We start from the raw sequence: 23,945 nt of genomic DNA on the forward strand, positions 1-23,945 counted from the left end.
AGTGTGAACACAGAGAAAATGCGTTGGCATGTGGTTTAATTGGAGACGTTGAACAGAAAACAACAAGCCAAGAACAACGAAACAGTGAAACTAAAGCAAAACAAAAACTAACAGTAAACAGAGAAGGAAAACAACACTGAGCACTGGACAGTAGAGGGGAAAAGAGAGGGGGGGGCTGATGAGGTGATATAGTGGAAATAAGGTTGGGATCTGACTGATTCTGGTGGTCAGTTCACTGGAGATTGTGAATGATGTGGTTATATTCAGCTGACTGAATGAAGAGAAATAAAATCATGACTAGTTATTGTGTAGCTCTGGGTAACATGTAACACCAGCCAGTTGAGAGAGGATGAAACGGAGGGACGAGGAAAAAAACACAAGGGAGTCAAGAAGCTATTTTTAAAAAGATGATATATTACAGAAACAAAACATGTAAAAATTACTTACATTATAAAATAATACTTTTTGTCTTTTCAGCACCATATTTTGTTGAAATATTTGTTTGTCTTTAACAACAACAAAAAACAATCAATGTAATTTTATCTCGCGAATCACCTCAGGTTTTAGTTTGTCAACCCCCCCCCCCCCTTCTCTGCAATGTCAAAAGAAAAACGAACCAAAACACACAAACCAAAATACCCATAATGATATACAACCCCATAGCCACAGTACATCACTTCGAAACAAAATCTTTGTAATATTTGCCCACGTGGTTGCTAGAATCTTCCATCCCTCCCGCTAGCTGTCCCCTGCCCGCTGTATTCTCACAACCGCAGAATCCTGGTGTCTGTCGCCCTCGCCATACTCCTGCAGCACAGCTCAGCCAAGCAGTGGCAACCCGCAATGGAGAGTCACCATTTAATCATTACAGTAGAAGCAATCATAACAGCACAGTACAGTCGATGAATGCTAAATGGTTACAATGAGATATGGCCACGTGCCCCCCCCCCCCCCACCAGAACTGTTGACATTCATAGACCAAAGGGGGGTGTGCACAGATAACTCGGTTTAGTGATAGTTTAATATGTATTTAATTGTTTTAAGACCGCCAAGTGAGAACTACAGGAAATAAATACAAAATGAAATACCACATTCGACTGTCATATTTGGTTTTTGTCGTTGTTTGAAGCACCCTGTTTAGTTTTCAATAAATACAATAGAATATCACTATGTCTGTACAAATGGATTCGATTGCACATTTCCAGTAGAACTGGTGACGACATCGTGCGGCTGTGATGGAGTCAAACTTGAATTATTCACGCTGAATATATTAACGCTTTGGTATAATTAGCACCGTGCCACAGTTTTTTGAAAGCAAGCATTTATTCACCGCTGTAAGAGAGAACGTTGGGTCGTCATCTATTCAGCTCATATACATATTTAACCCTGATACCTTCCCTGCTTGAAAAGAGACGGAATGTCACAAATCCTGTAATGTAACCCTGTGTTCTACATGAAACAGCAATGAAATTCCAGACCTGTAAGTACTAGACTGGTTTGATGGCATTCTGGCCCATTCGCTTGTCTAGGAACTACAGTTCTGGACTGTCTATGACAGTTGTAACATTGATTACAAAGAAATGTTCCACACGTCACAGTTCAGTACAATTTACAAGGTTCATGGCTTTTGATTCATTGGTCCTTGGAGAAGGCATAGACACCCTTCCGTCCCATTGCATGCAACATTATTGGCCCCAAAATAAACAGCCATGCAGCTCAGAGACAGTACGTTGCTGTTAGGACTATATTACTACAGTATTGAGTAAAAGGCTGTTCATAGTCACACCTTAAGGTTAGAGCCGCGGTAAAGCTAGAGATGTCACAGATCTGCTTCCACTCCATCTCCACAAAGCACCGTAAAGTTTAGACTCATCCGCCTGCATTATATTTGACCTGCTTTAGTGTAACTGATGTTAGGCTGGTATAGTTGGTTTGTTTGGTATAGAATTTCACTGGTGGAGATGGAGAAAAGTCACTTAGCTAGACAACATGGACGTACAGTAGACTTTCCTGGTCGTCTCTGAACCGTCAGGCCTTCGTGGAACTCCCGTTCCTTCGTTGGTTTCCCTTTAATGTGGCGAGGCAGAAAATGAGATGTAGGATGGGGTGGGGCTTGGATGCAGGAGAGGTACAAGTGTGTGGTGAGGGCGAAGCAGAGAGGTAGAGTGGCTGAGACAACTCGGTAGAGAGACAGCGGGAAGGAGAGAGGAGTGAAAGGGGGGGTCCGCGACAGGTGGCTCTGGCGTGTACGGAAGGAGAAGACGGGTCTTTGACCCAGCTGTTCGTTGGAAAAGAACACTGTTTTTAATTCTGTTGACGGTCTGAACGCCATCTCTCATTCTTGCAATCGATCTTTGGTCTCCTCTTCGCGAGAATGTTTGCGTTCTACTTTTTTTTCTTGTTGTCTATTTGGGAGATGTTTTCCCCTGGGCATACACTTGAGTGAGTGCATGTCCGTTTCACAACTGTGTGTGTGTGTGTGTGTGTGTGTGTGTGTTTGATATCCTGAAATAAATGTACAAATTACTGGGCATGTACTGTATATTGCCATGTCTATGCAAATGTGTCAATGTTTGTGTTAAGTGCATGAGTGTGTGTGTGACAGAGTGTGTGTGCATCATTGTAAGTGTATATTCTATATGTGTTTCTCATTTCTCTGTACGGTGTGTTAGCCCAGGAAACAGACAGGTCCCACTTCAAAGCCAAATTTCTGGTTGCTCTCCCCAAAGTCTGTGATCTTGAGGTCCCGCAGAGGAAGCTGCTCCACCTGGGGCGTGTTCACCTCCACCACTGTCCTGTCGAAGCCCTTACGATACTGCAGACAGACAGAAACAGAGAGACAGGTGAGATCACTACATCTGATGCAAGGGTATCTGCCTAGGATTTGATACTTCACTTTTATTGTGTGTAATGGAAAACATACAGTTCCATTGTAATACTTTTTTGAATGGGCATTTGTTCTTATTGACTGCTGAGATGAAAAATATTAAATTAGCCTACATCAGGCTGAAAATAGAGCAACATTTAGAGAAATCTGACAAATGTTCCTTTAAAAAAATAAAATAAGTGGGGGTATACCCCCAGACACCCTATAAAATCTCAGGTTTCTTTAGTTTTTTTTTTAGATACTCGAGGTACACATCCATAACTTGAATGACCGTGCACAGAGAGGTGAGTAAGCTAGAGAGATTACTTTTGGTTCCCATGACTCCCTGAAAAACACTGCCAATTGTTACTGAGTGGACCACGCTGTTTAAATAAACCAATTCAATAAGACTCACAGAGCAGCCGTCGACCAGGGCCTTGATATATGGGCTGGTCTCGTAGCTGAGGTCCTCATCGTTGGCGCCCTGGAAGTGCAGCGCCCTCTTGTGGCCGTTATTGGCAGTGCGGTCGGCCCAGGCCACGGAGCGGTGGCAGTGATAGGTGAAATTCTGGCGGGCCTGGACACTCAGCAACCGCAGGAAGCCCAACTGGACCACGCCGATCGGCTCGCCATTCGAGTCCACGTACGAAAGCTGGGGGGGAAATAAGATATCCCATGAGATATAAACTCTGACGAAGCTGGTAGAAGTGAACTCTATTATAAGCAGAGAGTTGGATATGACCACCTGACATTATAATAAACATTTTCCTTATCGACGGAGCGTTATGATAATGCATTGATCATTTTTCTGATTGACCTTTATCTTCACGCATTTGTTGATAACCAAACATTGCACACATATGGACCATAATGAATGTCCCCCTGGGATTCTGCACGGTGGTGTGATGAACCCATACTAACCTTGCTGCCAGTTGCAAACTCACTGTACCAGGAGCCCGGTTTCTCCGTGGTCCAAGAGTTGAGCTTTACCTAGGAGAGAAATAGAGACAATGAGATGTGTAGATGTTTAAACACAGCTCCTTCAGGGTAGAGTTAGTGTGTACATTATTGACTGATGAGCTCAGTCTCTCTTCTCACCGTGTCCACGCTCTTGCTGGGGTACAGACACGTCTCCCCACCAGCGGTGAAGTTGCAGAACACCTTGAGAGAGTCGCGAGAGCAACCCTGGTTGGGGTCGATCCAGTACTCTCCTACAAGGGGGGAGCAGAGAGATAAGGCACGATTTAAACACCAAGAAATTCAAATGCTTTTTTTTAGGGTTGATGAGCTTTAATATTGCAGATAGATTTTTAAAACAATTGTGTATATTAGCTTAGTAGAAACCCAGCCCGGGCTTTAGTTAAAAGTGAACCTCAAAAAATGTCTTTAAGAGTTCCTCTGTCTCTAAAAAAAATCCCTGTGCAAAGTCAGAATTGACACATTTTTTTTTGAATAGTTTTACGCCTAAAAGCGTCGTACCGTCCTTGAGCTCTGGCTGGCTGAGTTTGAGGTCCTGGCAGGTGCGTGCGGGGCTGTCCTTGGTGCCCAGAGGGAAGCGCATGGTCTCAATCTCCTGTCGCAGCGAGTTCAGTGAGCCGAAGATCTCCTCCATGCCCTCACTGCCTGTCAGGAACTCTGTGCCGGTGGCGTCGGCTGCAGCCGACTCTGCGTCTGTCTCAGACAGCATCCGGCTGGCGTCGATGGAGCGCTTGGACTTCTTGGAGATTTGGATGGGCATCGGCTGGATGACTTCGCCTGGAGGACCCTGATTGGAGGAGGATCACAGAGAAAGATTATTATTGGTTGATAATGATTAATGAGATTTATAGGTTTATGAAACAATTAACTTATTTATGTTTGAACTGAAAACTTTGAATACACGTACAGTGCATTCAGAAAGTATTCAGATCCCTTGACTTTTTACACATTTTGTTGCGTTACAGCCTTATTCTAAAATGGCTTAAATCATCCCCCCCCATCAATCTACACACAATAAACCACATTGACAAAGCAGAAACAGGTTTGTAGAAATGTTTGTAAATGTATAAAAAAAATATAAAAAAACAGAAATACCTTATTTGCATAAGTATTCAGGCCCTTTGCTATGAGACTCAACATTGAGCTCAGGTACATGTCAGAGCATATACCAAGCCATGAGGTCGAAATAATTGTCCGTCGAGCTCCGAGACAGGATTGTGTTGAGGCACAGATCTGGGGAAGGGTACCAAAGCATTTCTGCAGCATTGAAGCTCCCCAAGAACACAGTGGCCTCCATCATTCTTAATTGGAAGAGGTTTTGAACCACCAAGACTCTTCCCAGAACTGGCAGCCCGGCCAAACTGAGCAATCGGGGGAGAAGGGCCTTCGTCAGGGAGGTGACCAAGAACCCGATGGTCAATCTGACAGAGCTCCAGAGTTCCTCTGTAGATATGGGAGAACCTTCCAGAAGGACAACCATCTCTGCAGCACTCAACCAATCAGGCCTTTATGGTAGAATGGCCAGACTGAAGTCACTCCTCAGTAAAAGGCACGCAACAACCTGTTTTGAGTTTGCCAAAAGGCACTTACAGGACTCTCAGACCATGAGAAACAAGATTCTCTGGTCGGATGAAACCAAGATTGAACTCTTTGGCCTGAATGCCAAGCGTCATGTCTGGAGGAAACCTGGCACCATCCCTACAGCGAACCATGGTGGTGGCAGCATCATACTGTGGGGATGTTTTTCAGTGGCAGGGACTGGAAGACCAGTCCGGATTGAGGGAAAGATGAATGGAGCAAAGTACAGAGAGATCCTTGATAAAAACCTGTTTCAGAGCGCTCAGGGCCTCAGACTGGGGTGAAGGTTCACCTTCCAACAGGACAACAAACCTAAACACACAGCCAAGACAACGCAGGACTGACTTGGGGACAAGTCTCTGAATATCCTTGAGTGGCCCAGCCAGAGCCAGAATCCGATCAAAGATCTCTGGAGAGACCTGAAAACAGCTGTGCAGCAACACTCCCCATCCAACCTGACAGAGCTTGAGAGGATCTGCGGAGAAGAATGGGAGAAACTCCCCAAATACAGGTGTGCCAAGCTTGTAGCATCATACCCAAGAAGACTCGAGGCTGTAATCGCTGCCAAAGGTACTTCAACAAAGTACTGAGTAAAGGGTCAGAATACTTATGTAAATGTGATATATTTTATTTTATTTTGTCATGATGGTGTATTGTGTGTAAATTGATGAGGGGAAAAAAAACAATTGAATCCATTTTAGAAGAAGGCTGTAACGTAACAAAATGTGGAAAAAGTCACGAGGTCTGAAAACTTTCCGAATGCAGATAGATGTTATGCTCTAAAATGATGTAAGCAACTGCACATAGATCTAGACTGGACAAAACTGAAAAGTGGGTGTAAAATCCAAGTATTTAATTGGTTTCATGGAATAAACCGATTACGCAAAGGATGGGTACTCACTGGAGGCCCGGGGGGTCCTGAGACACCCTTCTCTCCCTTGGGACCAGCTCCTCCCTGGAACACAGAGACAGGAGGCATTAGAGATTAAACAATACACTGCACACGGAACTCAATACACTGCACACGGGACTCAATACACTGCACACAGAACTCAATACACTGCACACGGAACTCAATACACTGCACACGGGACTCAATACATGGCACATGGGACTCAATACACGGCACACAGGGACTCAATACACTGCACATGGGACTCAATACACGGCACACAGGGACTCAATACACGGCACACAGGGACTCAATATACTGCACACGGGACTCAATACACGGCACACGGGGACTCAATACACTGCACACTGGACTCAATACACTGCACACGGGACTCAATACACTGCACACGGAACTCAATACACTGCACACGGGACTCAATACACTGCACACGGAACTCAATACACTGCACACGGGACTCAATACACTGCACACGGAACTCAATACACTGCACACGGGACTCAATACACTGCACACGGGACTCAATACACTGCACACGGGGACTCAATACACTGCACACGGGACTCAATACACTGTACACGGGGACTCAATACACTGCACATGGGACTCAATACACTGCACACGGGACTCAATAAGCATTATAATATTGAAGCAGATAGTACACTACAAAGAGTGTTTGAGGAAGGGGTTCTACTCACTGTAGCACCCTTAGCTCCCTTCACACCTTCAGGACCCTGTGGAAGAGGAACAGGAAATTAATGATTATCATTCAATAGAAGATAAGTATTACCATTGTTATAAAACCATTGAAAAAAGGAGAATGTAACTACTAGTGACAACAGAGTTATGTAAAGTGTAAAAGGCATGGATACATAAATGCTGACATCTTTCTATGTTACAGGTTCTGTTTTGAGAATACCACAGTGTTGATAGAGGATGTTACATGATATACTGATGAAAGAACCAGGATGTAGAACCTGTACTCACGGGCATACCAGCAGGGCCACCAGGACCGATGGGCCCAGTGCCTCCAGAAACACCCTAAAAACACAGTCAGCACACAACAAATTCATCAGCATTGAACTGTTGTTGAAGGGTGACTGACATAGAATACAAATCAAATCCAATTTTGTTTGTCAATTGAGCCGAACTTTACCGTGAAATGCTTACTTACAAGCCCTTAACCAACAATGCAGATCAAGAAATATAGTTAAGAAAATATTGACTAAATAAACTAAAAGTAAAATAAAACAAGTAACATAATATAATTACATAATTACATAACAATAAGGAGGCTATATGCAGGGGGTACCGGTACCGAGTAAATGTGCGGCGGTACTGGTTAGTTGAGGTAATTTGTACAGGTAGGCTAGGGGTAAAGTGACTATGCATTCATAATAACAGCGAGTAGCAGCAGTGTAAAAACAAAGTGGGGTGGGGGTCAATGTAAATCGTCTGGGTGGCCATTTGATTCATTGTTCAGCAGTCTTATGGCTTGGGCGTAGAAGCTGTTAAGGAGCATTTTGGACCTAGACTTGGCGCTCTGGTACCGCATGCCGTGCAGTAGCAGAGATATTTTGATATTTTTTTATCCTTCCTCTGACACCGCCTGGTATATAGGTCCTGGATGGCAGGAGGCTTGGCCCCAGAGATGTACTAGGCCATACGCAATAACCCCTGTAGCGCATTACAGTCGGATGCCGAGCAGTTGCCACACCAGGCGGTGATGCAACAGGTCAGGTTGCTCTCGATGGTGCAGCTGTAGAACTTTTTGAGGATCTGGGGACCCATGTCAAATATTTTCAGTCTCCTGAGGGGGAATAGGCTTTGTCATGCCCTCTTCACGACTGTCTTGGTGTGTTTGGACCATGATAGTTTGTTGATGATGTGGACACCAAGGAACATTTAAACATTTGACCCACTCCACTACAGCCCTGTCAATGTTAATGGGGGCCTGTTCGGCCCTCCTTTTCCTGTAGTCCCAGATCATCTCCTTTGTCTTGCTCACATTGAGGGGGAGGTTGTTGTCCTGGCAGTCTCTGACCTCCTCCCTATAGGCTGTCTCATCATTGTCGGTGATCAGGCCTACCACTGTTGTATCATCAGCAAACTTAATGGTGTTGGAGTCGTGCCTGGCCACGCAGTCGTGGGTGAACAGGGAGTACAGGAGGGGACTGAGCACGCACTCCTGAGGGGCCCCCGTGTTGAGAATCAGCATGGCAGATGTGTTGTTGCCTACCCTTACCACATTTTTATTTATTTATTTTACTTAACCGTTATTTAACTAGGCAAGTCAGTTAAGAACAAATTCTTATTTACAATGCCTAAGTGCCTTGCTCAAGGCCACATCGACAGATTTTGGACCTAGTCAGCTCAGGATTCGAACCAGCGACCTTTCTTTCAAAGCTCTATAATGTCAGCTGAGGAGAGACGGGTGTCACTCACAGTCTCTCCCTTGGATCCGTGTGTCCCCTGTGGCCCTGGCAGTCCCCTGTCTCCCTTCTCTCCCTGCTCTCCGGTGGGCCCAATCAGACCAATCAGACCCGAGTGTCCCTTCTCTCCCTTGTCACCACCCTCGCCGCGCAGTCCTGGCAAACCTGGCGGTCCCTTGGAGAGAGAGAGAGAGAGAGAGAGGGAGAGTGAGATTGTACTGCAGCTTTAAAGAGTAAGGATGTGAGTATATTCACTTGAAGCATCAATATAGCCCTGTATGTCAATAGATCAACACAGTGTGGACGATACAATCTATTATAGATATATTAATGTACATATCAGTGTCTTATCTCACCAGCGGTCCGGGAGGTCCCTTCTGGCCGGAAAGGCCCGGAGAACCCTGCTCGCCCTTGAAGAGATCATCAGAAGCAAGTTAGTGACAAACACATCAAACAGCTCTGTTACACTGGGGTTAAGCTCATTGGAAGTAGCGAGGAGCCTAAATTAAGCCCTATAGAGCAGTCTGGCAGACAGACTGGCTCACAGTCTGGCAGACAGACTGACAGACAGACTGGCAGACAGACTGGTAGACAGACTGGTAGACAGACAGACTGGTAGACAGACTGGTAGACAGACTGGCAGACAGACAAACAGAGACAGACAGACAGACTCTAGAGCAGTAGACTGAACCACAGACTGAATAGCCCAGTCTGTCCATGGAAGAGTGGGCTCATCTCCCTCACCACTGATCCAGGGAGTCCTCTCAGACCCTCAGTTCCTGGTTTTCCTGGTTGACCCTGAGGTCCGACGGGGCCTGTCTTTCCTGGAGGTCCGTTGGCACCTGGATCTCCCTGGAAAAAACAGAGAGAAAAAAAACCCATCAGACATTAATAAACTCCAATATTCCAAATCCCCAATGTGTGTTGTGAGCGGAGCAAATTAATATATTTGGAAAATGATTGACAGCAGAGAGAGCTATGTACATTTGGTTTCAGGTCTGTCTGGCATGGCCTGTGACTCACTATCACTACGATAGATAACGATCCACAGGGTTAACTGCCAGTGCCAACACACTGAACGATGGATGACCTTTGAACTCTTACCTTAGTTCCCTTCTCTCCCTGTCGTCCCTCTGGTCCTCTCGTTCCAGCAAGACCCTGGGAAAGAAGCGATGTGTAATATTATCAACGTCATGACGTTTCTATGATTGGTTATAGGCCACCTGTAGCATCTATCAAACATAATACATTGAAAACCAACAGATATGACTGTGGATGATAGTTGCGGTGTGGCCAGGTGCGGGTGAACGACCTTACCCTCTTTCCTGGTCCTCCAGGAGGCCCGTTCTCACCAGTGGGTCCAGGAGATCCCTGCAGCAGAGAGCATGATTAGAACACTTCAGTGACCTGCAAGGGGTCAATATTAACTATAAAGAACTGAACCTAAATATACACCCTCCTTTCTAGGGAGTTTTTCCTAGCCACCGTGCTTTTACACCTGCATTGTTTGCTGTTTGGGGTTTCTGTACAGCACTTTGAGATATCAGCTGATGTACGAAGGGCTATATAAATAAATTTGATTTGATTTGATTTGATTTGGGTAGCTGTTTTTTTGAAGTTGCATAATAATCTACATTCTCGACGGGCCTTAAGGGCGATCTGCCAGGGAGGACATGAACTTTAACCTCGCAGTCCCATCTTATGTTTCAACAGGTGATTCAAGATGGAAAATGCACTTATCTCTGGCTTGAACTGAGGTGGTTTAGATTTGTGGATTTGCATGCTTATGGCCACAATGTCCCCTAAACTCTGAGGATGTGCTCGACATTACAAGCACTACTCTTGAATTGCTGCAGGGAGCCATTTCGCACAGGAGCGATCGTTGAACAGACAATGTATGACCCAGTAACATCAAATTCATCAAAGCACTTGGTGAAGGAGAGTCCTGGAGAAGAGCCCATGTCGTAACTATAGCAACAGCAAAGGAAGGAAATGAAATAGACGCTGGAGTACGAGGCCACCTACAGCTTGTCCTTGTTCACCGTCCTCTCCTCTCTCTCCCTTTGCTCCGTCCTGACCCTAAAGAAGACAGAGTTATCAGAGATGTGGCCATTGCTACGACGGTGTTAAAAGTAGATACTTCCTGGGGTTTGTTGATAGAACAAGACACTCATTCATAGATACACCAGCGGTATGAAACGCTACGAACACAGTAATTGGAATATCTGTCTCACCACAACGAAAAAGATCAAATGAAACGTGCGTGACGAGCGTTTTTAGATACTCACTCTGGGGCCGAGTTCACCAGGGGGCCCGGGGTCGCCTGGGAAACCAACAGGGCCCTAGGAGAGAGACACAATGGCACAACGTCAGACACCGAAACATCTAGTGTGGTCAGTACAAGTTGTATTACTAGATTTATCTGTTGAGTATATTAGACGTACAGGGTTTCCCTTGGGTCCGTCGTCTCCAGGGCCTCCTCTTCCACCAGCAGGGCCAGAAGTACCAGGTTGTCCCGCCTCTCCCTTGTCTCCGTGTTCTCCACGTGGGCCCTGCCATTGGACAACAACACTGTCACTCCCAGTGCAATGCATCCATGTATAGAAACACAATACGTGCGTACGGGACAATACAGTAGAACCAAAAGATCTATGTCTCACCTTCTTTCCTGGCTCTCCTCCGATTCCAGGTGGTCCGGCTTCGCCAGGCTCTCCCTGTCAACACAACGTTTTCAGTTCTCAGAACGTGTACACACAAACGCATATTCTGACGATTACAACGGGGGATTTCAATCAAGTTCATGTGAATTTACGTTTACCTTATCTCCCAGGTTTCCAGGGTTACCCACACCACCAGGAGGACCTTGAGGACCCTGAATTAAAAAAATAAAAAATAAACATAATTGCATCAATAATGTCAAAACAACAAGAGTCATACCCATAGTAACATATATGACTTCAAATCAACAGGGAGACTAGGTCTTCATGTGGGATGACTTCATAATATCACCAGTAGCATAAAAACTCCATTACAATGAAATCATTCAATATGATTATTCTACGGTGAGGAGAAACTTCTGGAAGGTTTTGAGAGAAGATTGGTACTCACGTCAGCGCCGCTTGAACCAGCAGGGCCACGGGGTCCTGGGGGGCCAGGTGGACCCTAAAGAGATGGATAGGACGAGATGAGAAATATCCTAGTGTGATTCATGCTAGCAATACCTCTTCCTGAACTATTACGATTGGCTTAATAATGATGAGATCCAATCATCTGTTGGGTTGCTCCAATTTGTCGTCGGCACTCACCATTGGTCCGACATCTCCCGTCTCTCCCTTCTCTCCTGATGGGCCTGGCAATCCCTACAAGATACATTCACGGTTAAAGATGCCATTGACCTATTGAGTCACAATCACAAGACTATCGTAATGTGGTTCAAATCAGGTTGTCACAACAGAAATCCGTCATCATACCTGCAGTCCAATGGGACCTGGGGCCCCTGGGAATCCTCTCGATCCTTCATCTCCCTTGGCCCCAAATGGCCCCTGCTGACCTCTGGCTCCTAGTTCTCCATCAGCTCCCTGAACAATGGAGACAGAGAGAGGGGAATATTGAAGGCAACACCTCCGAGGGGCACCATGCTATGAATTCCTATGTGTCCGATGCAATATTGATAACACACTGTCTGTTGATGGAGTCTCTACTTACAGCAGTGCCGGGCTGACCGAGTGGACCCATTGGCCCTGGTGGACCGGGAGGACCCTGTTGACACACAAGTGTCTCATTGTGAGCAAATGGTGTCACTGTACTTTAGCAGAGACAATCATGCGTACAGTATGTTGTTCAGACACAATAGAGATAAGGAACAGACAGTAAAAGAATGGCGGTAATGTCTCTCACATGCTCTCCTTTGCCGCCCTTCGCTCCCTTCTGGCCGTGCTCTCCAACCTCACCCTGTAATCCCCAAAAAATCCACCACAAAAGCTTTTGTTTACGAGAGGTTTGAAATGAGCATTGTGATATCGTCTCACGTGGTAAACCCAGTATTTAGAATATGTGATGGAGATATCATGGTGGTTACTGGCCTTGTCTCCATCCTCTCCTGGAACTCCGATGGATCCGGCAGCACCTGGCAGACCCACTGGGCCCTGGACACCGTCACGACCGGCCGGGCCGATCGGACCTTTCTCCCCCTGAGAGGGAAGGTGGTGGGGGAGAGAACATATAAGACATAGAGAATAGAGAAGAACAATGACTCGGTCTGACATCACAGCTCTGTACAATGACTCGGTCTGACATCACAGCTCTGTACAATGACTCGGTCTGACATCACAGCTCTGTACAATGACTCGGTCTGACATCACAGCTCTGTACAATGACTCGGTCTGACATCACAGCTCTGTACATTGGATATGTTTTGTAAAAGTACATCACAGCTCTGGCACATCACAGCCTGTACTTCTCTCCACAGCTGATGGTCCTGCTCTGAGGCCCCATCACAGCTCTGTACAATGACTCGGTCTGACATCACAGGTCTTCCTGGGGGTCCGATGGGGCCTCCACTGCCTCCCTGCCCTCTCTCGCCTGGGGATCCCTGCACAGGTATGATTACAGACGTGATTAAAGCCAAGGCGATGTGGAAGTCAACAAGTACTGTACATGACATTATTTCACAATGAGTCATTTCAGATGTAATTATTGTCAGACGTACAGCTGTTCCGGGAGGTCCTGCTGGGCCTTCGCTTCCTTTCAGTCCGCCGCCTCCCTAAAAAGCAGACAGGAACATGTTAAAACACTAAATGTGCAATCTATATACAATATGACATCTCACCCTGGGACATAGAGAATAGGTTATCAGACACAGAAAGTGTATTGGTCAGACTGCTAACCGGGGTGCCAGGCATTCCTCTCTCTCCGGGGAAGCCTCTCAGTCCTGAGGGTCCATCTTTGCCGGGGCCGCCTTGGGGACCAGGGTCTCCTTTAGTTCCCTCCTTGCCAGAGGGTCCGGAGAGTCCTTGCTCGCCTGGTGGTCCTGGAGGCCCGGGGTGACCGCGCTCGCCCAGGGGGCCAGTCTCTCCTGAGGGACCCTGGGACAATGAAGAGGAGTAATGAAGATGGAAAGTGAATGGTGTAGGTAAATCCATACATTGGATCTAATCCATACATTGGACACTGGACAATGTTAATAAAGAAATGTTGCATTAATCTTACTTGAGGTCCAACAACACCTGGAGGCCCGGGTGGCCCAGTCTTTCCTTGGAATCCCTGTGGAAGAGAGAACAAAATGAATTGGGCCTTGAATAGAGCCTTGCGTAACCCCTAATGCAATCAGCGTCGGTAAACGTGTTTATCGTGTGAGGAAGTAACGGTAGATCAACTTTTTTATTTAAAAGAACACAACGTAGCAAAAGACATGGCACTGTTTATGAGATCCATATATTCCTGATAGCTTGTACCCCACATGGCCACATGTTCCAGACAAGGAAACAGACTTACAACTTCTCCTCTCTGTCCAGGGTGTCCGGGCAGTCCATCCTTCCCTGGTGGTCCCTGGGTAGGAAATAGAAAAGGATTAAGGGAAAGAAGGTACTTACAGTTTCAAACTCTACTAATAAAAATACATCTGAAATGAATCTAGCTATACAGAGTGGATATAATAGCCTTACGGGAGGTCCCTTTGGCCCCGGGAAACCGTTTGCTCCTTGAGGTCCGGGCAATCCCTGAAAGATACAATGGGAGGAGGACAGGTATAAGTGTCACAACAACAGGTATGCTATAGTGGCACGACAAAGTGTCTACCAGTAAACAAATAAATGATAGCTCAGACAACCTACCCTCTCTCCTGGTGGACCAGATGGGCCGTCACTTCCTGATGTACCCTAGTAAAAAGAAAGCGATAGAAGCTCAGAATTATTACCATCGATGCAGCTAACCAATATTACAGTCTTATTATGACATGGTGGCCTGTAGGTGAACTGACAGTGCTGTTGAGCATTAACCTCCATAAATCTCCTTTGTCACAATTGTCTGTGATGGATGTATTGTTGATTTTGTATTATAGATATTGTACTATCGATATTGTATTAAAGATATTGTCTTACTTTGGCTCCTGGTTTGCCAGTAGATCCTCTCGGTCCTCTCTGACCTCTGGGGCCCTATTGGAGAGTGTTGGAGAATCAATTAGGAATAATATGGGCATTTGGTTGAGTGGTTCTGATCCACTTCTAGTTGGTTCATCTCCGTAAACTAACCAAACTGTTGTTGTCCAACACGAGCCCTGGTGAAATCAGTGGTGGATGAGCTATAAAGAGAGACTTTGATAATCAACCGTGTTAAAGATAAGTGGAATTGAGTGGAGTAGAGTAGAACTGTACCGTTGGTCCTCTTTGTCCTCTGGGTCCCAGCTTTCCAATCAGACCCTGAAGAAACACAGACTCCGTGAGACAGACACACAGGCAACATCAGCGTCAACTCCGGCGCAGTTGGCGTTATACACGGATTACGTCACGCGCAGTACATAGCGTGACAATTTGACTTGACAGCGGAGCAGAGTTTTAATTCCCGTCGTTAGCAACCTTACCCGTGTTCCTTTCTCGCCGTTGGTCCCAGGGAATCCTGGGAAACCGAGGGAGCCCTGAAAACACATGAAGCATTGGTTAACCCAGCTTCCATATTGTCAGTCCCTTTAATAAGCTAACGTGTAATTGTTAGAAGGAAACCAGGGTTGACGTTACCTTAGGTCCAAGTCTTCCAGGATAGCCAGGAAGTCCAGGGACACCAAGTTTACCCTGCAATCAGATACAGTCGTCAATGACCCTATGACGAACCAATCAAAATGACAAAAACTAGCCAACCAGGTAGATGTGTTATGAGATAAACCAACGTCTGTTCTAGGGAATATGAACCCTTCCTCTCACCTTCTCTCCGACCAGGCCGATGGGTCCAAGCTCGCCAGGGGGGCCAACGCGGCCCTTTGGCCCCTCAGGACCGTCCTCTCCCCTGGGACCGGGCACTCCACCCTCTCCCTGTCAGCAGGACACACATGGAAACAATCAACACTGGTATAGAAAACGCATGCGCATCAATTAAGGGCAAATCAATCCATGAACCTAAAATTGAAATTCAATTGTATAAAAATAACCACAAGATTTTAAAACAACATGCCTAATAACTGTGCAACATTTAACATGACCTTGTAAAACAAGACATAATACTTGAATACAATTATTTAGAGGAATCATTTAATAAACTAAATGAAACTTACTCTCTCCCCCTTGACACCAAAGTCTCCTTTGATTCCAGGGAAGCCATCTTCTCCCTAAAAAAGACAACTGTGGTTAAACTAAAAGGCTTTATATTTATGGTCAATCAAGTGTTTCATGTGGCGACTAAAATACACAAATTCAAATAAAGTCTTTCTGTGAACTCTTACAACATAAAGAATGATGGAAATGTTTGTGGAATCATATGAAAAGTACTAAAAGCAGTATCAATGTCTTCTCATGTTAAGGTCAGCGAGAGAGACAAATAACTTGACACCTGTGTGGCTTTGCTGTCTGAAAGTCTTTCCCAGTACGCCCCCTAGTGGTCCGAAACTAAAAGTACTGGGGCTGACATCTAAAACGACAACGACTTTGTTGTTCACAAAATAAACGTTTGTGGGCTGAGAGACATAACTTTACAACATGTCTAAAGGTATGTCCATCAGTCCAACCCAAATTCTACCATAAATGTTTAAGAGGTGTTAACCCACGGCATTGCTGTCATCTCGACACAAGACCAACACTGTACACCACTTTTAACACCCCGGCATCAGTTCTCAAAGTAAGGCTACTTCTTTGACTCTTAATCGATGTAGTCCTGTCCTTGAGCTGTTGTTGTCTATTCATGTGCTGTATTACATGTTGTGCGTTGGACCCCAGGAAGAGTAGCTGCTGCTTTTGCAAACAGCTAACGGGGATCCTAATCAAAACTACCAAAATAAAATAGGATGTTTTATTGTCACATATACTATTTGTCAATCAGTGATACATTGGATGAGGTCACCTACCTTCTCTCCTTTGTGACCCTTCAGTCCACGGATACCTTGAGTTCCCTGCAATTACAACACGATTAGGAGGTCAGTCATTAATCAGGTATTATCGTCACAAATGAATAACATTGAACGACGATTTTTAGCCACAGCACTAATCTCACCTTAATGCCACGAGGGCCAGGATAGCCTAATGTTCCCTGAGGACCGTTGGGGCCCTGTATAAAGATAGAAGAGAGGGTTAATGGTGCACTACCTCACACAAGACACAAAAGTGTAAGACACAACAATTAGGCGGCCATCTTGCATATGACGCGGTGGGGAAGTAGACTACATTCTATGAATACTTTGCAGGAGAAAGATGACTAGAGGAACTCACCTGGTTTCCTTTGGTGCCAACAGGTCCCTCCTTTCCTGGGTGACCCTGTGAGGGGAAGAGAGTAGCAGAGGTCAAGAGAGGCACGAGGGCAACTTCAATTCAACATGTGCTGATCACTTATTCTTACCACTGTGTTCCATGAAAAGGCAATAAAGTGCTTTCATCTCAAGTTAAAACGACCGCAGATCACCAGTAACGTTTTCATTGTTCCATTATAACATACGGTACTGATGAGTCCAATATAAACCAGTGAGATTGGGACTTACAGGGGGGCCGTCGGCTCCGGACATGCCTGGCAGACCGGGTTTCCCTGTGGGGCCCTGGGAGAGGAGATGAGAGGAAAGGCGTGAGCTGACCGGCTTACTGACGACAATACCGACAACAACATTGTCATCAACTAAGAAACAAAGTAAACGATACACCTTCAAAATTAGATATTCTGTCTCCTTAATCGTTCCTGGCTAAATTCCTATTCTGAATAGGATGCGCCATGGCGTTGCACTGGTGGTGTCAGTTATGGAGACAAAAGTTAAGCCCGTCGGACACTGAATATCTTTATGGAGGTTCGTAACGTAGTAATTATACACACCACAGTCATGGATCACTCTGTTCTCTTACCTTTTCTCCTGGGGGCCCATGGGCTCCCTGTGGTCCTGGCATTCCCTGAAACAATCACATGTCATACGGTCAGATCTGGTCAGAGATCAGATTGGGGCAATACCACAGATTATAGTTGTAACCCTACATCATTGTAAGGAGAAGAAAATTAGAATAGTATAACGAGTTCTTTTCAAGTGTTTCAATTGGCTAAAATCTGTCCCCAATGACGTGGCCCCTGCTCTGCGGCGTCTCTCACCTGTGTTCCTGAGGTACCCTGCTGCCCTGGGGGGCCTGGCTCTCCTTGGGGACCCTGAGAGAGAAAAGGGGAGTGAGGAGGAAGAGAGAATAGATGGTTTGAGACTTTAAGAATCGTTTGCTCTCAATGGGAATACACCAATATGTCCACCGAGGACAAAAGGACGGAAAAAATATTCACTGTCACTGACCAGGTTTCCTTTAGGACCGTGGGGCCCGTCGTTTCCACGCACACCCTGAGAGAGGAAAAAGAAAATAACACATTGAATAAATAGAAAAGATTGCTAGTTATCAATTCAGGGTAAACAACACACATGACCTTAAATAGCCTGCGACAAAATGACTGTCTAGATGTGTACAAGTGAGATGAACACGACCCTATACTGTAGGGCCGTTTTAGGGACTGGCATGAGGGTGATGTGGTCTACTGGCACTGTTCCACTGTGGTTCCAGGTCATATAGTTGCCTTCTTTAGGGGTGTTTAGTACTTCCAGGGGTAGTATGAGGATAGAGGAGTCATTCTGGGAGATAGTGAAACTATCCCAGTGCAGGGTTTGCTTGGTCATGGTAATGTTTTAAGGGGCACTGTCATTAGCATAATTTTGCATAATATTTTGCGTATTTTAACCTAAAAAAAGGCTTAATACTAGTAATTGATCTTATTTCAAGATATTTAACTTAATACTACAATTAATATAAAATATATTTTGTTTTATCTTGAAATAAGACACATTACTTGTATTAAGCCTTTTGTAGGTTAAAATAAGCAAAATGATCTACCAATGATGTTAGATAATTGAGTTTGTTACAAAAAAAATAAGAAAATAACACAAATGTTAAGTTAATTATCACTCTATAAGATATTTAGGCTTGCTTAGATGTGACTTTCTGCAGTGTAGCTTCACAGCCAAGTGGTTTTATGAGTGAACCTGACATTCCAGTGTGGTGCACCAATGTGTGTACGTACAGGAGGTCCGGAGATTCCGTTCGGACCTTTAGGACCGAGCAAACCACGAGGTCCCTAAAGACAAGAGCAAATCAACACGTTGACTTAACGCAGAGAGAAGGAGCCTGGAACTGGTCAATAACAAGCAAGCTAAAACAGCTAGTCGCTATAAACGAACATAATACACCCAAAAACATGGAATGGTGACGGTAGTGAGGAAGGAGCCAATGTCAACGGTAGCATCAGAAACACACTCACTGGTTCACCTGGAAGTCCTCTGGGTCCGATGTCTCCGTCGTCTCCCTGGGAACAACAGACACAGGCAGACAAAGGTGAATGACAGAGACAGAATGTGAGGAAGGAGGAAGGAGTTTTGACAGATAAACGGGATCACATTAAAAATGAAGGTAAACTCAGTGTGTGAAGTTATAGGTTAAGTGGCCACTGTAGTTCTGGCTGATAGACTCGGAGTTGTACGGATCTCTATGGGGACATGGTACTGATAGGTCAATGTCTGATGTTACGCCAAACTACTTACCCTCTCTCCGTCCTCTCCAGGACCTCCTTGGGGTCCCAATCCTCCGGTATCACCCTAGAATGGTGGAACAGAGAGGGAGGGAAAACAAATTAAACAACAGCATGCTTAACCACACATCTATTTCACTCTGTTTTCTTTGATTTGATTGGACAGGATCCTCCTTCCTGGTTCATAATCTTGAGTCACAATAGATCCAGACCGAGTTGGTTGGTTCTCCCAATCCCTTGATGATTTCCATTCATTTGATAATAAACCTCTCTTTGATGAGTCCTCTACTATATTTCTACGGTGGTGTGATGTGTTGACCTTTGACCTTGAACTCACCCTGTGTCCTTTGTCCCCAGGCAATCCAGGCAGGCCATCGAAACCGCGGTCACCCTGCCAGAGACAGACACGTCGTGTAAGGTGGCGGAGAAAACTAATTAGAACACAGTAGCAACAACACAATACCGCGGCATGTTCGAGACACAGTTGGGAAGTCTGAGTCACATACAATCCACACTGAGAACGGAAAAATATCAAATGTGACCTGAACCATGTTTAAAAAGCAGCACACATGCAAAGTGATGACCACACAGACAGTTATAGAGAAATGTGTGATCATAAGAAACAGAATTGGGAAGAAAAGACACAAATGATGTTTACAACAAAACTAGCAGCTGAGAGCTTGCCTTAGGCCCACCCTCTCCTGGCATGCCCCTGGCTCCATCAGCTCCAGCACGACCCTGAGGAGAGAGGGAACCACAGCGTTCACAACTTCTGTCACAGAATCTAATCTGCATGGCTGTAGACATAGCCCACCACTTCGCGGGAAGTAATGTACTGGCACGCATACAAGCAGTATGCACGTATCAACATTGGAACGTCGTCATAGAGTGCATCCGAAAGGGCACCTTATTCCCTACGTAGTGCACTACTTTTGACCAGGGCGCATCCGGAATAGGCTGCCGTTTCGGCCGCATCCGTAAAGACGGTCACGGGGATCAGACGGCGCTCACTTACTCTTCGTCCTGATTTGCCGGGAGGTCCGCTCAAACCCTGTGGTCCTCTGGGGCCCTGAAGAACAAAATAGATGTCTGTGATGAATGCCTGTCTGAATTGAGTATCAATAATAAACACATACAGAGAAACAGTCTCTACGTCCACTTTACAGTTGAGGAAAGACAACCGTCTCTTTGGAACTGACCAGCACTACAGTGGTGTAAAGGAACCTACATAAACCCCGTCTGGGGTCAGAGCCAGACAAGGGGAAAGAGGTCCACGGACGTGGTTCTGGGATATCTCTTTACCTGAGGTCCAGGATCCCCACCTTCACCCTTCAGCCCAGCACTTCCAGGGGTACCCTGAGATAGAACAGAAACCATCATTACTGCGGAGGAACACACAGACGTCCATCGAATAGCCCAGCCACTCTGTTTCCTTCATCTCCTTGACGATCTGGGGGACCGTCAGTATATGGTCAATATTCTGGCACATCGTTGGATTGTGAATGAAGGAAATGCGATGGAGGAAGGGTGACGGTACACACCAGGGGTCCTGTGCGTCCAGTGTAGCCCATTGGTCCGGGTGGTCCCTTCAGAGCCAGCTAGGAGAAAGGAGAAACAAACAAGATGTCAGCACTTACCCATTACTCAGACCATTCTTGAACACACGCTGAAGAACAACATGAGAACCTCTTAAAGAAGGTTGCGTTCAACCTGCATGTTGTCCTGATGTTGTGTTTGTTAAATCATTTTGGGGTGTTTTGTCGAGCGCGCTAAAGCTGTGTGATAAACCAGTGGGACGGACAGTGTTAACCTCTCATCACTCACCCTGGCCTGAGACAGAATGGCCTGAGCCTGGGCTTCCTGCGCTGAGACCATGGGACCCTTGTCACCTCCACTGCTTCCGAAACGGAACTACAGAGAGGGGAAGAAATGGTCACCAAATACAACATCTTCAACCCATTGTCCTTAATAGGAGGAGTAAATAATACTGAGGTGGAGGGAGGGAGGATGGGAGGGAGGATGGGAGGGAGGATGGGAGGGAGGATCGGAGGGAGGATGGGAGGGAGGATGGGAGGATGGGAGGAGGATGGGAGGGAGGATCGAGGGAGGATGGGAGGGAGGATCGGGAGGATGGGAGGGAGGATCGGGAGGATGGGAGGGAGGATGGGAGGGAGGATCGGGGAGGATGGGAGGGAGGATGGGAGGGAGGATCGGGGAGGATGGGAGGGAGGATGGGAGGGAGGATCGGAGGATGGGAGGGAGGATGGGAGGGAGGATGGGAGGGAGGATCGGAGGGAGAATCGGAGGGAGGATGGGAGGATGGGAGGGAGGATCGAGGGAGGGGAGGTGGGAGGGAGGGAGGGAGGATCGAGGGAGGATCGGGGAGGATGGGAGGGAGGGGATCGAGGGAGGATGGGAGGGAGGATCGGGGGAGGATGGGAGGGAGGATCGAGGGAGGGGATGGGAGGGAGGATGGGAGGGAGGTTGGGAGGGAGGATGGGAGGGGGAGGAGGATGGGAGGGAGGATCGAGGGAGGATGGGAGGGAGGGGGGGAGGATGGGAGGGAGGAGGGGAGGGAGGATGGGAGGGGATCGAGGGAGGATGGGAGGGAGGATCGAGGGAGGATGGGAGGGAGGATGGGAGGGAGGATCGAGGGAGGATGGGAGGGAGGATCGAGGGAGGATGGGAGGGAGGATCGAGGGAGGATCGGAGGGAAGATGGGAGGGGAGGATGGGAGGGAGGATGAAAGGGGGAGGATCGAGGGAGGATGGGAGGGAGGATGGGAGGGAGGATGGGAGGGGAGGATGGGAGGGAGGATGGGAGGAAGGATCGGAGGAGAGAGGTGGATGGGAGGGAGGATGGGAGGGAGGAGGATGGGAGGGAGGATCGGATCGGAGGGAGGATGGGAGGGAGGATGGGAGGGAGGATTGGGAGGATGGGAGGGAGGATCGAGGGAGGATGGGAGGGAGGATGGGAGGGAGGATCGAGGGGAGGATGGGGGGAGGATGGGAGGGAGGATCGAGGGAGGATGGGAGGGAGGATCGGGGAGGATGGGAGGGAGGATGGGAGGGAGGATCGGAGGGAGGATGGGAGGGAGGATCGAGGGAGGATGGGAGGGAGGATGGGAGGGAGGATCGAGGGAGGATGGGGAGGATGGGAGGGAGGATCGAGGGAGGATGGGAGGGGATGGGAGAGGGATCGGAGGGAGGATGGGAGGGAGGAGGGAGGATGGGAGGGAGGATGGGAGGGGGAGGGAGGATGGGAGGGAGGATCGAGGGAGGGGGAGGATCGAGGGAGGATGGGAGGGAGGATGGGGGAGGGAGGATGGGAGGAGGATCGGGGAGGATGGAGGGAGGATGGGAGGGAGGATGGGAGGGAGGATTGAGGGAGGATGGGAGGATGAGGGATGGGAGGGAGGATCGAGGGAGGATGGGAGGGAGGATCGAGGGAGGATGGGAGGGAGGATCGAGGGAGGATGGGAGGGAGGATCGAGGGAGGATGGGAGGGAGGATGGGAGGGAGGATCGAGGGAGGATGGGAGGGAGGATGGGAGGGAGGATCGAGGGAGGATGGGAGGGAGGATGGGAGGGAGGATGGGAGGGAGGATCGAGGGAGGATGGGAGGGAGGATCGAAGGGTCGATGAGAGAAAACAGAAACAGAGGTCAGGAGGTGATGTAAGGGTGGGTCTTGGAGACGATTGACAGGAGGGCACTCACGGGCAGCATGACGGACGTTCCAGGAGGGCCTGGCACCCCATCGGCACCAGCGATACCAGCCTTTCCAGGGAGGCCCTACAGGAGGAGAAACCAGCACAGCCCAGTCAGCCTCCACAACAAGACAACTACATCTCAACAATTGACAAACCCAGATAGAAAATAGAACTTTATCAGAACCACAGACATAAATATAAAGATTAAGACTCACCCTCTCGCCAGGATCACCGACAGAGCCAGGAGGGCCAGATGGGCCATTAGGTCCTGGGAGACCCTAAGAGAGAAGGAGAGGATGGTGGGGCGAGTACGGTAAGTAAAGGTGTTCTATTCTACCAGTCACAATTCAGTAGAAAGAGGCGGACGAAGTGCACTTACTGCCTGTCCCTCTGGTCCCGGAGGTCCCTCAATCAACATGCCCTGTGAAGAACGCAAAAACACGGAGAGTGTGAGAGAGGGGGTGGCATTTAAAATGTTAGACGTTGCTAATTCTTCCCATAGAAATCCCAAATGGAACGCTAAACTGCTTCTTGTGAAGCTTATGGTGGTGCCCCCTGTAGATGGGGAGGTCACAGTGCACGGGAGTAGCTAGAATAACTCAACGACAACGTGAATGGCAACTCACAGGCTCAAGGACAGCAGGCTCTCCCTTCTCGCCTTTTACGGCGCTCACTGAGGCCTGAGGAAAACACACATGTAACCCACAATACAGCACAGTCAATGCATATGCCTAC

The 23,945-nt window shown here is 47.3% G+C and overlaps 1 protein-coding gene across 1 annotated transcript in view; it reads right to left on the minus strand.

Annotated features, from left to right (window-relative positions):
* Positions 1 to 4: 4 nt before the first annotated feature.
* Positions 5 to 23,945, minus strand: part of LOC124012206 (collagen alpha-1(V) chain-like) — a 49,445-nt gene continuing 25,504 nt past the window's right edge. Inside the window, exons 9-65 of the mRNA XM_046325683.1 lie at positions 23,837 to 23,890; positions 23,590 to 23,631; positions 23,426 to 23,488; positions 23,218 to 23,292; positions 21,326 to 21,412; positions 21,043 to 21,099; positions 20,804 to 20,857; positions 20,517 to 20,570; positions 20,186 to 20,239; positions 19,839 to 19,892; positions 19,515 to 19,568; positions 19,235 to 19,279; positions 18,998 to 19,051; positions 18,222 to 18,266; positions 18,032 to 18,085; positions 17,794 to 17,838; positions 17,442 to 17,495; positions 17,176 to 17,220; positions 16,961 to 17,014; positions 16,815 to 16,859; positions 16,029 to 16,082; positions 15,682 to 15,789; positions 15,499 to 15,552; positions 15,345 to 15,398; positions 15,139 to 15,183; positions 14,866 to 14,919; positions 14,599 to 14,643; positions 14,431 to 14,484; positions 14,261 to 14,314; positions 13,976 to 14,029; positions 13,654 to 13,851; positions 13,476 to 13,529; positions 13,224 to 13,358; positions 12,850 to 13,056; positions 12,665 to 12,718; positions 12,473 to 12,526; positions 12,238 to 12,345; positions 12,073 to 12,126; positions 11,876 to 11,929; positions 11,586 to 11,639; positions 11,428 to 11,481; positions 11,212 to 11,319; positions 11,056 to 11,109; positions 10,793 to 10,846; positions 10,085 to 10,138; positions 9,872 to 9,925; positions 9,512 to 9,619; positions 9,124 to 9,177; positions 8,781 to 8,942; positions 7,323 to 7,376; positions 7,034 to 7,069; positions 6,324 to 6,377; positions 4,346 to 4,631; positions 3,965 to 4,077; positions 3,788 to 3,856; positions 3,282 to 3,518; positions 5 to 2,815 (exon numbers count right to left, since the gene is read on the minus strand). Coding sequence (XP_046181639.1) covers positions 2,669 to 2,815; positions 3,282 to 3,518; positions 3,788 to 3,856; positions 3,965 to 4,077; positions 4,346 to 4,631; positions 6,324 to 6,377; positions 7,034 to 7,069; positions 7,323 to 7,376; positions 8,781 to 8,942; positions 9,124 to 9,177; positions 9,512 to 9,619; positions 9,872 to 9,925; positions 10,085 to 10,138; positions 10,793 to 10,846; positions 11,056 to 11,109; positions 11,212 to 11,319; positions 11,428 to 11,481; positions 11,586 to 11,639; positions 11,876 to 11,929; positions 12,073 to 12,126; positions 12,238 to 12,345; positions 12,473 to 12,526; positions 12,665 to 12,718; positions 12,850 to 13,056; positions 13,224 to 13,358; positions 13,476 to 13,529; positions 13,654 to 13,851; positions 13,976 to 14,029; positions 14,261 to 14,314; positions 14,431 to 14,484; positions 14,599 to 14,643; positions 14,866 to 14,919; positions 15,139 to 15,183; positions 15,345 to 15,398; positions 15,499 to 15,552; positions 15,682 to 15,789; positions 16,029 to 16,082; positions 16,815 to 16,859; positions 16,961 to 17,014; positions 17,176 to 17,220; positions 17,442 to 17,495; positions 17,794 to 17,838; positions 18,032 to 18,085; positions 18,222 to 18,266; positions 18,998 to 19,051; positions 19,235 to 19,279; positions 19,515 to 19,568; positions 19,839 to 19,892; positions 20,186 to 20,239; positions 20,517 to 20,570; positions 20,804 to 20,857; positions 21,043 to 21,099; positions 21,326 to 21,412; positions 23,218 to 23,292; positions 23,426 to 23,488; positions 23,590 to 23,631; positions 23,837 to 23,890 — 4,335 coding nt within the window. The 3' untranslated portion in view covers positions 5 to 2,668. The remainder of the gene's footprint in view (positions 2,816 to 3,281; positions 3,519 to 3,787; positions 3,857 to 3,964; positions 4,078 to 4,345; positions 4,632 to 6,323; positions 6,378 to 7,033; positions 7,070 to 7,322; positions 7,377 to 8,780; positions 8,943 to 9,123; positions 9,178 to 9,511; positions 9,620 to 9,871; positions 9,926 to 10,084; positions 10,139 to 10,792; positions 10,847 to 11,055; positions 11,110 to 11,211; positions 11,320 to 11,427; positions 11,482 to 11,585; positions 11,640 to 11,875; positions 11,930 to 12,072; positions 12,127 to 12,237; positions 12,346 to 12,472; positions 12,527 to 12,664; positions 12,719 to 12,849; positions 13,057 to 13,223; positions 13,359 to 13,475; positions 13,530 to 13,653; positions 13,852 to 13,975; positions 14,030 to 14,260; positions 14,315 to 14,430; positions 14,485 to 14,598; positions 14,644 to 14,865; positions 14,920 to 15,138; positions 15,184 to 15,344; positions 15,399 to 15,498; positions 15,553 to 15,681; positions 15,790 to 16,028; positions 16,083 to 16,814; positions 16,860 to 16,960; positions 17,015 to 17,175; positions 17,221 to 17,441; positions 17,496 to 17,793; positions 17,839 to 18,031; positions 18,086 to 18,221; positions 18,267 to 18,997; positions 19,052 to 19,234; positions 19,280 to 19,514; positions 19,569 to 19,838; positions 19,893 to 20,185; positions 20,240 to 20,516; positions 20,571 to 20,803; positions 20,858 to 21,042; positions 21,100 to 21,325; positions 21,413 to 23,217; positions 23,293 to 23,425; positions 23,489 to 23,589; positions 23,632 to 23,836; positions 23,891 to 23,945) is intronic.

The sequence above is a fragment of the Oncorhynchus gorbuscha genome, linkage group LG24 (assembly GCF_021184085.1).
Source record: "Oncorhynchus gorbuscha isolate QuinsamMale2020 ecotype Even-year linkage group LG24, OgorEven_v1.0, whole genome shotgun sequence".
Taxonomy (NCBI): domain Eukaryota; kingdom Metazoa; phylum Chordata; class Actinopteri; order Salmoniformes; family Salmonidae; genus Oncorhynchus; species Oncorhynchus gorbuscha.